This window comes from Ictidomys tridecemlineatus, chromosome Y, assembly GCF_052094955.1.
Source record: "Ictidomys tridecemlineatus isolate mIctTri1 chromosome Y, mIctTri1.hap1, whole genome shotgun sequence".
Lineage (NCBI taxonomy): Eukaryota > Metazoa > Chordata > Mammalia > Rodentia > Sciuridae > Ictidomys > Ictidomys tridecemlineatus.
In genome coordinates, this window is record NC_135494.1 from 25190137 (window position 1) to 25202952 (window position 12816).

Here is a 12816-nt window from a genome sequence, read left to right on the forward strand (position 1 = left end):
AAGATGCTTCTGCACCCCTCTATCCAACCTCTACTCTCTATAACAATCCTTCTGCACCCAGTCTCCAACCTCTGCTCTCTGTAACAGGACTTCCGCACCTCAGTCTCAGACCTCAGCTCTCTGCAACAGTCCTTTTCCACCCTAGTCTAAAACCTCTGCTCTCTACAACAGTCCTTCTGCACACTAGTTACCAACATCTGCTCTCTGCACCAGTCTTTCTGCACTTCAGTCTCTCAACTCTGCTCTCTGTAAGATCCTTCTGCACTTTGTACCTGTCCTTCTGCACAACAGTCTCCAACTTCTGCTCTCTGTAACAGGACTTCTGCAACCCAGTCTCCTACCTCTGCTCTCTGTAACAGGCTTTCTGCACCCCAGTCTTCAACCTCTTCTCTCTTAAATGATTCTTCTCCAACCCAATCTCCAACACCTGCTGTCTGCAACAGTCGTTTTGAACCCCAGTCTCCAAACTCTGCTCTCTGTAAGATCCATCTGAACCCCAGTCTCCAACCTATGCTCTCTGTAACAGTCCTTCTACACCCAAGTCTCAAAACTCTGCTCTCTGTAACAGTCCTTCTGCACCTCAGTCTCCAACCTCTGCTCTCTGTAACAGTCCTTCTGCAACCCAGTCTCTAAAATCTGCTCTCTGCAACATTCCTTCTGCACCCCAGTCTTCAATATCTGCTCTCTGCCACACTCCTTCTGCACCCAAGTCTCCAAACTCCGCTCTCTGCAAGGATCCTTCTGGACTCCAGTCTCCAACCTCTGATATCTGCAACAGTCCTTCTGTACCTCAGTCTCCAAATTCTGCTCTCTGTAAGATCTTTCTGCAACCCTGCATCCAGCCTTTGCTCTCTGTAACAGTCCTTCTGCACCCCAGTCTCCAACCTCTGCTCTCCGCAAGAGTCATTCTGCACCCCAGTCTCAAAACTCAGCTCTCTGCAACAGTCCTTCTGCACCCTAGTTACCAACATCTGCTCTCTACTACAGTACTTCTGCACCCAAGTCTCCAAACTCCGCTCTCTGCAAGGATCCTTCTGGACTCCAGTCTCCAACCTCTGATATCTGCAACAGTCCTTCTGTACCTCAGTCTCCAAATTCTGCTCTCTGTAAGATCTTTCTGCAACCCTGCATCCAGCCTTTGCTCTCTGTAACAGTCCTTCTGCACCCCAGTCTCCAACCTCTGCTCTCCGCAAGAGTCATTCTGCACCCCAGTCTCAAAACTCAGCTCTCTGCAACAGTCCTTCTGCACCCTAGTTACCAACATCTGCTCTCTACTACAGTACTTCTGTACCCCATTCTTCTACCACTGCTCTCTGTAACAGTCCTCTGTTACTGCAGTATCAAACCTCTGCTCTCTCTAACGGTCTTTCTGCACCCCAGACTCCAATCGCTGCTTTCTGTATCAGTCCTTCCATACCTCAGTTTCCAAGCTCTGCTCTCTGTAAGAGTCCTTCTGCAACTCAGTCTCTAACCTCTGCTCTCTGCAACAGTCCTTCTGCACCTCAGTCTCCAAACTCTGTACTCTGCAACATTACTTCTGCACCTCAGTCTCCAACATATACTCTCTGTATCAGTCTTTCTGCACCTGATTCTTCAACCTCTGCTCTCTGTAGAATCCTTCTCCAACCCAGTCTCTAACCTTTGCTTTCTGTAACCATACTTCTGCACCCCAGTCTCCAAACTCTGTTCTTTCCAAGGATCCTTCTACACCTCTCAAACCTCTGCTCTCTGCAAAGATTCTTCTGAACCACAGTCTCCAACCTCTGCTCTCTGCAACAGTCCTTCTGCAACCCTGCATCCAGCCTTTGCTCTCTGTAACAGTCCTTCTGCACCCCAGTCTCCAACCTCTGCTCTCCGCAAGAGTCATTCTGCACCCCAGTCTCAAAACTCAGCTCTCTGCAACAGTCCTTCTGCACCCTAGTTACCAACATCTGCTCTCTACTACAGTACTTCTGTACCCCAGTCTTCTACCACTGCTCTCTGTAACAGTCCTCCGTTACTGCAGTATCAAACCTCTGCTCTCTCTAATGGTCTTTCTGCACCCCAGACTCCAATCGCTGCTTTCTGTATCAGTCCTTCCATACCTCAGTTTCCAAGCTCTGCTCTCTGTAAGAGTCCTTATGCAACTCAGTCTCCAACCTCTGCTCTCTGCAACAGTCCTTCTGCACCTCAGTCTCCAAACTCTGTACTCTGCAACATTACTTCTGCACCTCAGTCTCCAACATATACTCTCTGTATCAGTCTTTCTGCACCTGATTCTTCAACCTCTGCTCTCTGTAGAATCCTTCTCCAACCCAGTCTCTAACCTTTGCTTTCTGTAACCATACTTCTGCACCCCAGTCTCCAAACTCTGTTCTTTCCAAGGATCCTTCTACACCTCTCAAACCTCTGCTCTCTGCAAAGATTCTTCTGAACCACAGTCTCCAACCTCTGCTCTCTGCAACAGTCCTTCTGCACACCAGTCTCCAACATCTGCTCTCTGCAACACTCCTTAAGCAACTCAGTCTAAAAACTCGGCTCTCTGCAACGATCCTTCTGCACCTCAGTCTACTACCTCTGCTCTCTGTAATACACTTCTGACAACCAGTCTCCAAACTCTGCTCTCTATAAAAGTCCTTATGCAGAATAGTTTCCAAGTTCTGCTCTCTGTAACAGGAATTTTGCAACCCAGTCTCGAACCTCTGCTCTCTGTAACAGGTCTTCAGAACCCCAGTCTCCAACCTCTTCTCTCTGCAATAATTTTTCTCCACGCCAGTATCTAACCTCTGCTCTCTGTAACAGTCCTTCTGCACCTCAGTCTCCAAACTCTGCTCTCTGTAACAGTCCATCTGCACCTCAGTCTCTAAAATCTGCTCTCTGAAATGATCCTTCTGGACCCCAATCTCCAACTTCTGCTCTCTGCAACAGTCCTTCTGCACCACAGTCTCCAGACTCTGCTCTCTGTAAGATCCTTCTGAACTCCAGTTTCCAAACTCTGCTCTCTGTAACATTCCTTCTCCATCCCAGTCTCCAACGTTGGTACTCTGGAACAGTCCTGCTGCTCCCCAGTCTCCGAGATCTGCTCTGTGTAACAGTCCTTCTGTACCGCAGTCTCCAAACTCTGCTCTGCGTAACGGTCCTTCTACACCAGAATTTCCAACCTCTGCTTTTTGTAACAGTAGTGGGCGGCTCCAGGTGGGGACACGGAGCCCCAGGGGGTGAGGCGCACAGACTCGGTTCTTTACGGCGGGCCTCCAGTGGGTCTCGCGAGAGCACCGGCTCATATCTCCGATAAGTGGGCGCGGGCTGAGCGGAGGGAGATCCGAGCAGCGGCGGCAAGCCCGAGCAGGCGACTGAGGTGAGCGGTGGAGGGCTAGGCGCGGGGTCGCGGGCTCAGGATCCTGGGGGCTGGGCGGCGGGGCGGAGAGGGCCCTGGCCCGGGGCTGACCGCAGTCGGCGCGGGTGCCGCCCCCTACGTCCCAGCGGTCTGGAGACCCCACGTCCCTTTCGCACCGCTAGAGATTGGGGCGCATCCCCTGCTGTCCTAGCAGGGTCCGTCGTTCTGTTGGGGTCTGCACGTAGACCTGTTCTGGAGACCCCTGGTCTACCCTCGCCACCTGTCCCTGCCCCTGTCATGACGGGGTCTGTAAGCGCTTTGCCTGAGAGACCCCCGCCTGCACTCGCCCCCTAGCCGCTCTTAGTGATCTGGGCCAGTCAAGTTGCAGCTGTGGCTCCTCTGAGCATCCATTGGCAAGAGGCCCCTAGGGAGCTAGAGACTGCGCGTGGAGAGAAGTGGTGACTGCTGTCCCCCTGAGCCGCCCCAGCTGTCTGCACTGGCCAAGCAGGCATCTTGTTGGCTTCTGGAGGCACCGTGTGCCCAGAGTCCAGCTCTTTGGGGTAGTGACGGGGATAGTGTGTGTTTAGAGAAGGCAGGATTCACCAGGGGATCAGGGCAGTGAGTTTTCTTGGACACTTCTTACTTTTAGTTTTATTTTTTTGATATTGGAGATTGAACCTAAGAGCGCTTTACCACTAAGCTACATCCCCAGCCATTTTCATTTTTTGAGATAGGGTTTCGCTAAATTGCTGAGGGTCTTGTTAAGTTGCCTAGGCTGGCCTCTGCATTTGCAGTCCTCCAAATGATTGGGATTACAGGCTTGCACCACTTTGCCTGGATCTTGGTCACTTATTTAAATTTTTTCTGCCATTTCTCTTTTGAGGCTGGAAAGGTAGTATGCTCCTGACTCCCATATCAGGGGCTGTCCAGAGGTGTTGGGGGTTCCACCTTCAGGTGGCTGGAAGGTTTTGAGCCTCAGGTGTGTATGGTGTGGATGGAGCAGCCTGGTTCCAGGAAGTTGAAAATACAGTGTTCTTTTCATTTTAGTATATTAATGGGTCAGTTCTCAGGGGATGGTGTTTGGAGAAGAGGATGGAAAGTGTGGCTCTGGTCTGAACTTGGAAAATAGATTTGGGCTTGGAGGGTAGAGCCTGTTTCCTGCCTGGGTTTACCAGGCTCACAGCACTGAAAGCGCAGATCGACTCAATTCTCAAGGTTCTTTTAAGTCAGAAACTCGGAGACAAGCTAAGTTATTGTTATTATTTTTTTTCTTCTGGAGACAGGGTCTTGCTTTGTTGTCCAGGCTGGCCTCAAACTTGAGATAGTCCTTCCTCAGACTCCTAAGTAGCTAAGATTATGAGCACCCAATCAAAAAAAATGTTTTTAAAGGGGTTTGTGTGTATTTTCATTCTGATACCAAAGGGAAATGAACTAGCACTGCCCCTTCCTAAGGGGAGAAATAGTATGTGCCTGTGGGGGGAGTTCAAGCCTCTTGGCCATAAATGTACGTGGGATGTTCCACACCTTTTGGCTGGTGGCAGCTGGCATGACATGTAGGAAGCACAGGTGTTGAGGAAGCAGTTCTTTTACACATGAGCTTGTGGAATGCATGCTACCTTCAGACTAATCAGACCCAGCTTCTGATCTCTTCTGTACCTTTTTTTTTTTTTTTTTTTTTTGGTACTGGGGCTCATTACCACTGAGCCAATTCACCAGCCCTTTTTATTTTTTATTTTGAGACAGGGTCTTGATAAGTTGCTTAGGGCTTGCTAAGTTGCAGGGGCTGGCTTTGAACTTGTGATGTTCCTGCCTCAGCTTCCCCAGCCTCTGGGATTATAGGTGTGTGCCACCGCACCCAGCTGTTCTGTACTTTTTTTTTTTTAAAGATACCTCCTCTCCCAAGTTTACTGCAGCATTATTTATTGAGGATTTTCTTTTTAATATTTACTTTTTAGTTTTCGGCGGACACAACATCTTTGTTGGTATGTGGTGCTGAGGATTGAACCCGGGCCGCACGCATGCCAGGCGAGCGCGCTACCACTTGAGCCACATCCCCAGCCCCTGTATCTTTTTTTAAATTATTTTTTCCACAATAGTTTTATTCTATTTATTTATTTTTATGTGGTGCTGAGGATCGAACCTAGGGCCTCACACATGGTAAGTAGGCGCTCTACCACTAAGCTACAACCCCAACCCCAGTCTTGTTCTGTACCTTTCCGAAGCTTCAGCTTCATCATCTGTAAAATTTCTAAGAAGACTGAATACACCAACTTGTTTTGAAGATTGAGCTGTTGTTTTCTAATGTATAAGCAGAGTGCTGGTCAAATGTGAGGTGACGGTTGCATAATCTACCATTTGGGTACATGTGGGATGCCTCCTCTCTGGGACTTGGTTGGAGGGAGTGATGGCACTTACTGCTGTTGCTGTTAATATGAAGTCACACTTGTGTTCCTGTGCCCACCATTGCCTTTATCATGCTGTTGCATGCTTTGTTTCTGATTTCCCAGAGGCTACTGGGCTGCTAAGCATCTTCTCTAGAGAGCTGGCTGTCCATTTGTTTTGTTGGCCAGTATTCAAATAGTGACTTGGTGACTGTTTTTTTTCCCCCAGTTCTGAGCATTGAACTCATGGGCTTGTGCATGCGAGGCGAGCACTTTGCTACTGAACTATATCCCCAGCTCTTTTTATTTTGAGACAGGATCTCACTAAATTGCTGAGGCTGGCCTCAGACTTGTGATTCTCCAATCTCAACCTCTTGAGTCATTGAGATTACAGGTATGGCTACTGAGCCTGGGGTTTGCATGCTTTTATGCCTCTTTTCCTCTTGGTAAATTGGTGGCGTGTACTCTCTGTTTCCTTTGAAGAAAATGGTTGTGGGCTCTGAGAAGGCATTAGGGCTGTCTAGAAGCATTGCTGATGGTGGCATCTGATGATCTGTGGAAAGGCTGACTCTGACTTTTTTTTGTTCTCCCAGAAGGAAAGTGACCATGGAAGACCTGGGGGAGAACACCACTGTCTTGTCTACCCTGAGATCTCTGAACAAGTTCATTTCTCAGCGAGTAGAGGGAGGATCCGGTCTGGATGTGTCTACCTGTGCCCCAGGTTCTTTGCAGATGCAGTACCAGCAGAGCATGCAGGTGAAAGGCTGGGTGGGGTCTCTGTTAAAGACACCTAGGCTCAGGTGGGGCCTGTTCAAGTTCTACACAATTGAGGTAGGTGAGTATTAGGTAGGCTTAGAGGCCAGTTGTGGTCTTCCAGATCTCATCCTGGGCATTTATCATTTGGGGTGCTAGTTGGAGACCAGGACCTGCCCTGAACTGTCATGGTTAAAGGCCTGCCTCATAAGCACCCCAAGAGTGGACATGTGCATAGCTGTGGGTTCATACTGATATATTCATGGATGCCAAAAAGCCAGTCTATTCATTTAATTGAGGACAAAACCCAACTGCGTAGGAGCATGGGTGCCAGAATTATGAGCATACTGTCCCCTTGAAGATGTAACATAGAGAGGCTGTATTGTAAACACAGGCACCTGGTCGCCTAGTCAGCCTAGTGAGAAAGCCAGGGCAATAAGCGGAGGGACTGGATATTCTGTTTTAGCCTATAGGGGGCAATTTGCAGATCCTGTGATTTTTGCAGTTTTCTCTGATTCCAAGTTCTTGAGAATGCTCACTATGGATATAGTTGCAAAGGGTTCAGGTCTCCTGAAGGACTTCAGGCCCTAGAGAATCATGGGCTTAGTCCTATTCTGGGCTGGGACATCTGGGCCCCCAAGGAAAGAAGTGGTGTCTTGGCCTTGCCTGAGCCCTGTCACTGCACCATTGCTGTACCATCCTCCTCTCGGTCTTCTCTGCTTGTGTCTATCTTTCTCTTCTCCACTCTGCATGTGCTCTGGATTCTGTGACCCATGTCAACTGAACCAGGTAAGGCTCATGTACTGATTGGCAAAAAGGATGGTGTTTGTGTGGTTTATTCAGTGATGGAATTACTGTTAGTTAGAGCACTGAGCTGCACACTGCCCTTTCTTGGGTCATTATTCTGAGATTAGACCTATTATACTTTTTGTGGTTTAAAAAAAAAATTGTGTAACCTGGGAATTGAACTCAGGGAGCACTCTCTCACTGAGCACATCTAGCCCCCTCCAGGCGCCGCCCCCCCCGCCCCCCCCCCGTTTTTTAAATTTTGAGACAAGGTCTCACTAAGTTAATGAGGCTGGCCTTGAACTTGGAGGTTCTCTTATCTCAACCTCCTGAGTCACTGGGATTATAGGTGTGTACCACCACTTTTATGAAGAGGCAGTGTTAATAGGTGGTTATTATCTTTGATTTCTGGCAAAATAAATTGGTAACTTTGGTCTTAAAAAATGCTATGATTTTAAAAAGTGGTATAATGTTATTGATGCAAATGTCTGGGAAATTTAGCTTGTCAAAATCCATGGGAAAATGTATGCCAGATATCGAGGCGCATGCCTGTAATCCCAGTGGCTCAGGAGGCTGAGATAGGAGGACCGTGAGTTCAAAGCCAGCTTCACGGTGGCAAGGCGCTTAGCAACTCAGTGAGATCCTGTCTCTAAATAAAATACAAAATAGGGCTGGAGATGTAGCTCAGTGCCTGAGTGCCTCTGAGTTCAATAATCCCTGATATAAAAAAAAAAAGGAAAATCATGGGATTTTTTAATCAGAATTGGACCTTGGAGGTCCCCATTGTTTACTGTTACAGACTTCCTCAGGTAGGGATCAGTGATCAGTCTGTACCCAAGTAAGGTAGGTAGGAATCATGATTACAGACCTGTCTGGGACCTGACTCTGGTCATGTCCTGCCCTGGATGCCAGGCATGGTTCTTTTTCTTCCTTTCAAGGCTCCCTGAGTTGTAGTGAGGGACCTGAGGACAATCTGGGGAATTTGGAGGCAAAGATAGATGGGGTGTCTTGTCTGCCAGGTGCCTGCCCCTCTTTTTAGCCCTTGTTTTAGTTGGGAGTGTTTAGTTGGGAGTGTATTAGAAAACTTCAGTGTTGTTTAAACACAAAGGAAAGTTTTAAGTTGTTCTTGACACATAGCCGGCGGGCAAGTATGGTGCCCTTGGTCCCTGTGTGGTGACATCCCTATAGACGAAGAGATTCTGGCTTTCTGAGACAGAGTTAAGAATGAGAAGGCTAGTGAGTATGAAGAATGAGCTTAGGAACCTCCAAATATCAACAGGTCAGAGTTACAATGAGGTGAAATGTAACAAGAATAAAGAAAGAACCCAGGTGGGAGGGCCAGGGGAGGAGCATTGCTTTAGCCAGGGCCCTCACCCTATGGGCACTGTTGGCATGGGGCTGGGCACTTTTTTTTTTTTTTGCAGAACTTTCCTGGGCACTGTCAGATGTTTAGCAACAATCCTGGGCTTCTGCCCTTGTGTATCAGTGGGCAGCAGCACTACTAATTCCATTCTGTAACAATCAGAAGTGTCTCCAGACAGTGCTAAGTGTCCCCTGGGGCAAGTTTGCCCCTGTAGGGGACCATGCTAGCCCAGTGGTTTACAGACTTTAATGTGTATGTGAGCCTCCTGAGAATGTGTCTAGAAGTGATTCTGATTCAGCTCAAGGGTCTGTGTAGGTTAAATGTTTGGGAGGTTCCAGGCAGCAAGGCTTTGGTCCCAGTGAAAACAATGACTCTGAGAGACTGTGGGCATGTCCTCTGGGGCCCTTTGAGGCTTGAATCATCTGCAAGTACTTATCTCTTGTGGGCCTACTTCTAGAGTAGCCCCCAAATTCTGGCCCCATCGTAGACTCTAACCTTCTGGTTACTCAAATGAATGCTAACTTGGTGTTGTTGCAGTGGGATTTCGAAGATCTAATTAATGTTGCCAATCAATCAGTGGACCTTAAGTTGGGGAGGTTCCCTGGGTTTCTGATCTAATCACATGAGCCCCTTAAAAAGATTGAGTCCAGATGTTAGAGTCAGAAGAGTTGGACTCAGTAGGGGTGGGAGTAGGGCATGTGGTGAGGGGGGTGGGCAGCTTCCAGGTACTGACAGATAGCTGAGAAGTGGATCTTGTCTTTCACTGGTGGGCTAGCTAGGGGTTCCTGCCAACTGCCTTAATTTTAGTCTTAAGAGACCTTTATCAGAGAACCCAGCCACATGTCTGCACTTCTGATCTGCAGAGCCCACCGCCTGTTAATGAGTGGTGTTTTTAGCTGTCCAGTTTGTGGCAGTTTATTATACAGCTATAGAAAATGAACATACCTTCTTTCCTAGAACAAGCTCACCCACTGTCATCTTAAAATGTGTCTCCTTCTGATTCTCTTAATCTTTCCTTGCTTGTTGCCTCTCACCCACTTCCCACCTGGGGACCAAGACCTTGCTGGAGTGGCACTTGGGGTGCATTGAGCGGAGCAACTTGCCTTGTTTGACGTGGCTGCTGAGGATTTTCTTTCTCTTTGGGTACGACCTTCTCAGTTGGAGGAAAGAGCAGAGCAGATCCGTTCGAAGTCCTACCTCATCCAGGTGGAGCGGGAGAAGATGCAGATGGAGCTGAGTCACAAGAGGGCTCGAGTGGAGCTGGAGCGGGCAGCCAACACCAGCGCCAGGAACTACGAGGTGGGTCCAGGTGGGCAGTGTTTGTCCAATCAGCCTCTGGGGACAATAGGCTGGATGCATGCTTACCAGGCTGTAAGAAGTCAGGAACCAGCCAGGGCCAACTGAGGCACTCTGCATGGGGATTGCCAGGTTGTTCCTCTGAGGATACCTATGGTGGGTCCGTGTTAGCTGTGCTGGAGAAGGGTGGCTTGATATGGGGAGAGCCACAAAGTGGGGATTCTCTGGCTGTGTTTACTGCTCAGTGAGGCCACAGTGCCAACAAATCTGCTGGGTGTCTTGGTTTCCTCTGTTCTCTGGAGAAATTGGAATGCAGATCTGGCAGATCTACCAAGTGGTGCAGGGGTGACAGGCTTAGAACATTACTGAGTTGCTTGAATTGTCTCACCAGGGTGGTTGTAGGACCTCAGGAAAGTGCCCTACTCTCGCTGCTGTGCTTGCTCTTGGCTTCCCAGGACAGCAGGAAAGTGCAGCCTTGCAACTCCAGGAAGGCTCAGTCCAAGAACCTTCTGTCGGCATCGCTTTGATTAACAGTCCTTTGCCAGGTTTTCACTAAGTGCTGATCAGTTGTGAAAAGGCTGCCAAGATTCAGCCAATGCCACAGACCAGGGAATCTCTCAGGCCTTCCTTCCTTTCTTTTCTGGCCCCCACTTGCCGTGTATACATGTACTCACAGTTTCCTGTCCCTGTGTAGATCTCCTCCAGGGTGTAATGCAAATTGGACTGTTAGAGCCAGGAATGTAGATTCCTGCCTTGGTGTGCTGTCTGGGCTCATGAGCCAAGACTTTGAAGTGCCATTTGTTGAGTGGACAGACAATACCAGGGGCCCTTGGACTGTATGAATATGCAGTGCTAATGGAAATGGTCCTGGCTCTCAGGCAGAAGGATGGGCCCTGGAACTATTGGAGTTTCTCTGGGCAAAATGCCTTGAAGGTAGGGCCTGTGTGCCTGCCCTGGATCTCCAATGTCTGGCACATTTGGTGGTGCCTTGTGGGTACCTAAGAGCATTTGAGTGAGGAGTTGCAGCAGGGTCTGTTAAAGCTCAGGGGCACAGAGTGACAAACTTGGGAACTTGAGAAGCTTTTCATGACCACAGACATGCTGAGGGGCCCCGGGAGCCATGGAAATTAGTCGTTTTCAGATTGTCCCTGAAGTCTTGGCTTCTACATTGTTTTTTCAGGGGCTGCCAGGTTGCTGGTAGGTGAGTGTGGAGGACAGGCACTCCTCTTCCTGAAAATGGTGGTAAGACCTAGGGTCTGAAAGCCTACCTGGGCTCCTCATCTGTGTTTGACTGGCAGTGCAGTAGTGATGTGTGGGAGGGCCCTGGGCTGACAGAGCAGTTTCTTTATTTTTGGGGGCTAGGATCAGGCCCATGTAGAACTCATGTGCTCTACCACTGAGCTATACCTCCAAGTCCCCTAATGGAAGATTCTTATTCTGTCTAGCAAAAGGGTCCCCTGGCTATTTTAGAGGCTGCACTTGAAGTTGCATCCCCTTGAGTCCCCTTGTGGTGGAGATTGGCCGTCTTTCCATAAAGCTTCAGCCCTATGTGTGTGCTTTTATTAAACCTATGTGTGTGCTTTTTGGGCTGGAATGTCCTAGGAAAGGGTGGCATAAGCGTTTACTCTGAGTAGGACCTGGGGGAAGTTCCTGGTGGTCCTAGGAGGGAGCTGGTGCTGGCAGCTTCCTGCTGAATCAGGCTGGTTGAGCTAGAAGGCAGGGTGCTGCGTGGGTGGCACTCACCGTCTTTCTTCTTGGGATCTGATTCCTACTATCTGGTCCTTTTTCAGGGTCTGAAGGTGAACCTTTCAGGCCCTCATGAGTTGTCACAGTGGCATGTGTCCTAGTTCTATCCCTTCCTCACCAGCATAAGCAACATGGCCTCCCTGAGGGTAATGATATGTGGTATCTTTGAAGGGCCACGTGATCAGATACACTTGTGGCAGATCTAGCTCCCCTGTAAATGGTTCTGTTTGCAGGCTGACTTCCACCTGTCCCTGCTCCAGTCATTGGCTCGTTGGGAAGTGCAGACTCATTTTAATGATGGCCTGAGTGTAGTTCGACAAGATCTGCTGGTGCTGCAAAAGCTCAGCTTTTTTCCAAGGTCGATTCTGAATTTTACATTTTCCATGCTCCATCTCATCCCTGCTCATCACTGAGCAGTCAGTTTAATGAGTGTGTGGTGTCATCCATGCTGAGTGCCCTCCAAGGGCCCTGGTTTCTTTCAGTGGGAACTGTTATGCTACTGTGGCAGAAGCACTGGCACTGCCATCCCAGTCCCAGGTTTTCACCTGGTTTTGCTGGGGACTTGGCTGATGGTTCTGTCTGGCTATTCTGTGGGCCTGAATGGCCTAAGTCGGGTCTGGAGTGTCCTTGTCCTGATACTCCTTTGGGATTTCAACTCTCTCTGGCCATGATCTTCCTTCTCCATAGCGTGAGGTTGACCGCAACCAGGAGCTCCTGGCGCGTATTCGGCAGCTTCAGGAGTGGGAGGCTGAGGCCGAGGAGAAGATGCAAGAGCAACTGGAGCACCATATGCTGTGCAAACAGAGCCTGGACGCTGCCATCCAGCAGTTGCGGGAAAAGGAGGATGGCCTGGCTACAGCCAGCAAGGTAAGCATGGGCCTGCATGCAGGCCCTGGGGTTTGCTTTCTTGCCTTCAGCCATTTTCCAAGGGAAAAGAACAAGTGACCTCCCAACTTCACCTAGTAGCAAAGAGGCATCCTTTAAACTATGCTCCTCACATGTGCACCTGTAGTTTTTGCATGGTCATAATCAGAGTAAATAAATTAATTTTCCATTCTGTGATTTTCAATTAGTAAGTGGAGCCCTTTTTTGTTCTTTGTAAATATGAATTTTAATGGTTGGCTAATCCATTTTTGTCCTTTTTCCAGTGTTTGGTTTCCTTGTGTTTGCCCTGA

General features: G+C 48.9%; 1 protein-coding gene across 1 annotated transcript in view; it reads left to right on the plus strand.

Moving 5' to 3' along the window:
* Window positions 1–12816, plus strand: part of LOC144371896 (mitotic checkpoint serine/threonine-protein kinase BUB1-like) — a 551680-nt gene extending 538864 nt beyond the window's left edge. Inside the window, exons 8-11 of the mRNA XM_078035200.1 lie at window positions 6291–6449; window positions 9758–9898; window positions 12329–12508; window positions 12790–12816. Of these exons, the coding sequence (XP_077891326.1) occupies window positions 6291–6449; window positions 9758–9898; window positions 12329–12508; window positions 12790–12816 (507 nt within the window). The remainder of the gene's footprint in view (window positions 1–6290; window positions 6450–9757; window positions 9899–12328; window positions 12509–12789) is intronic.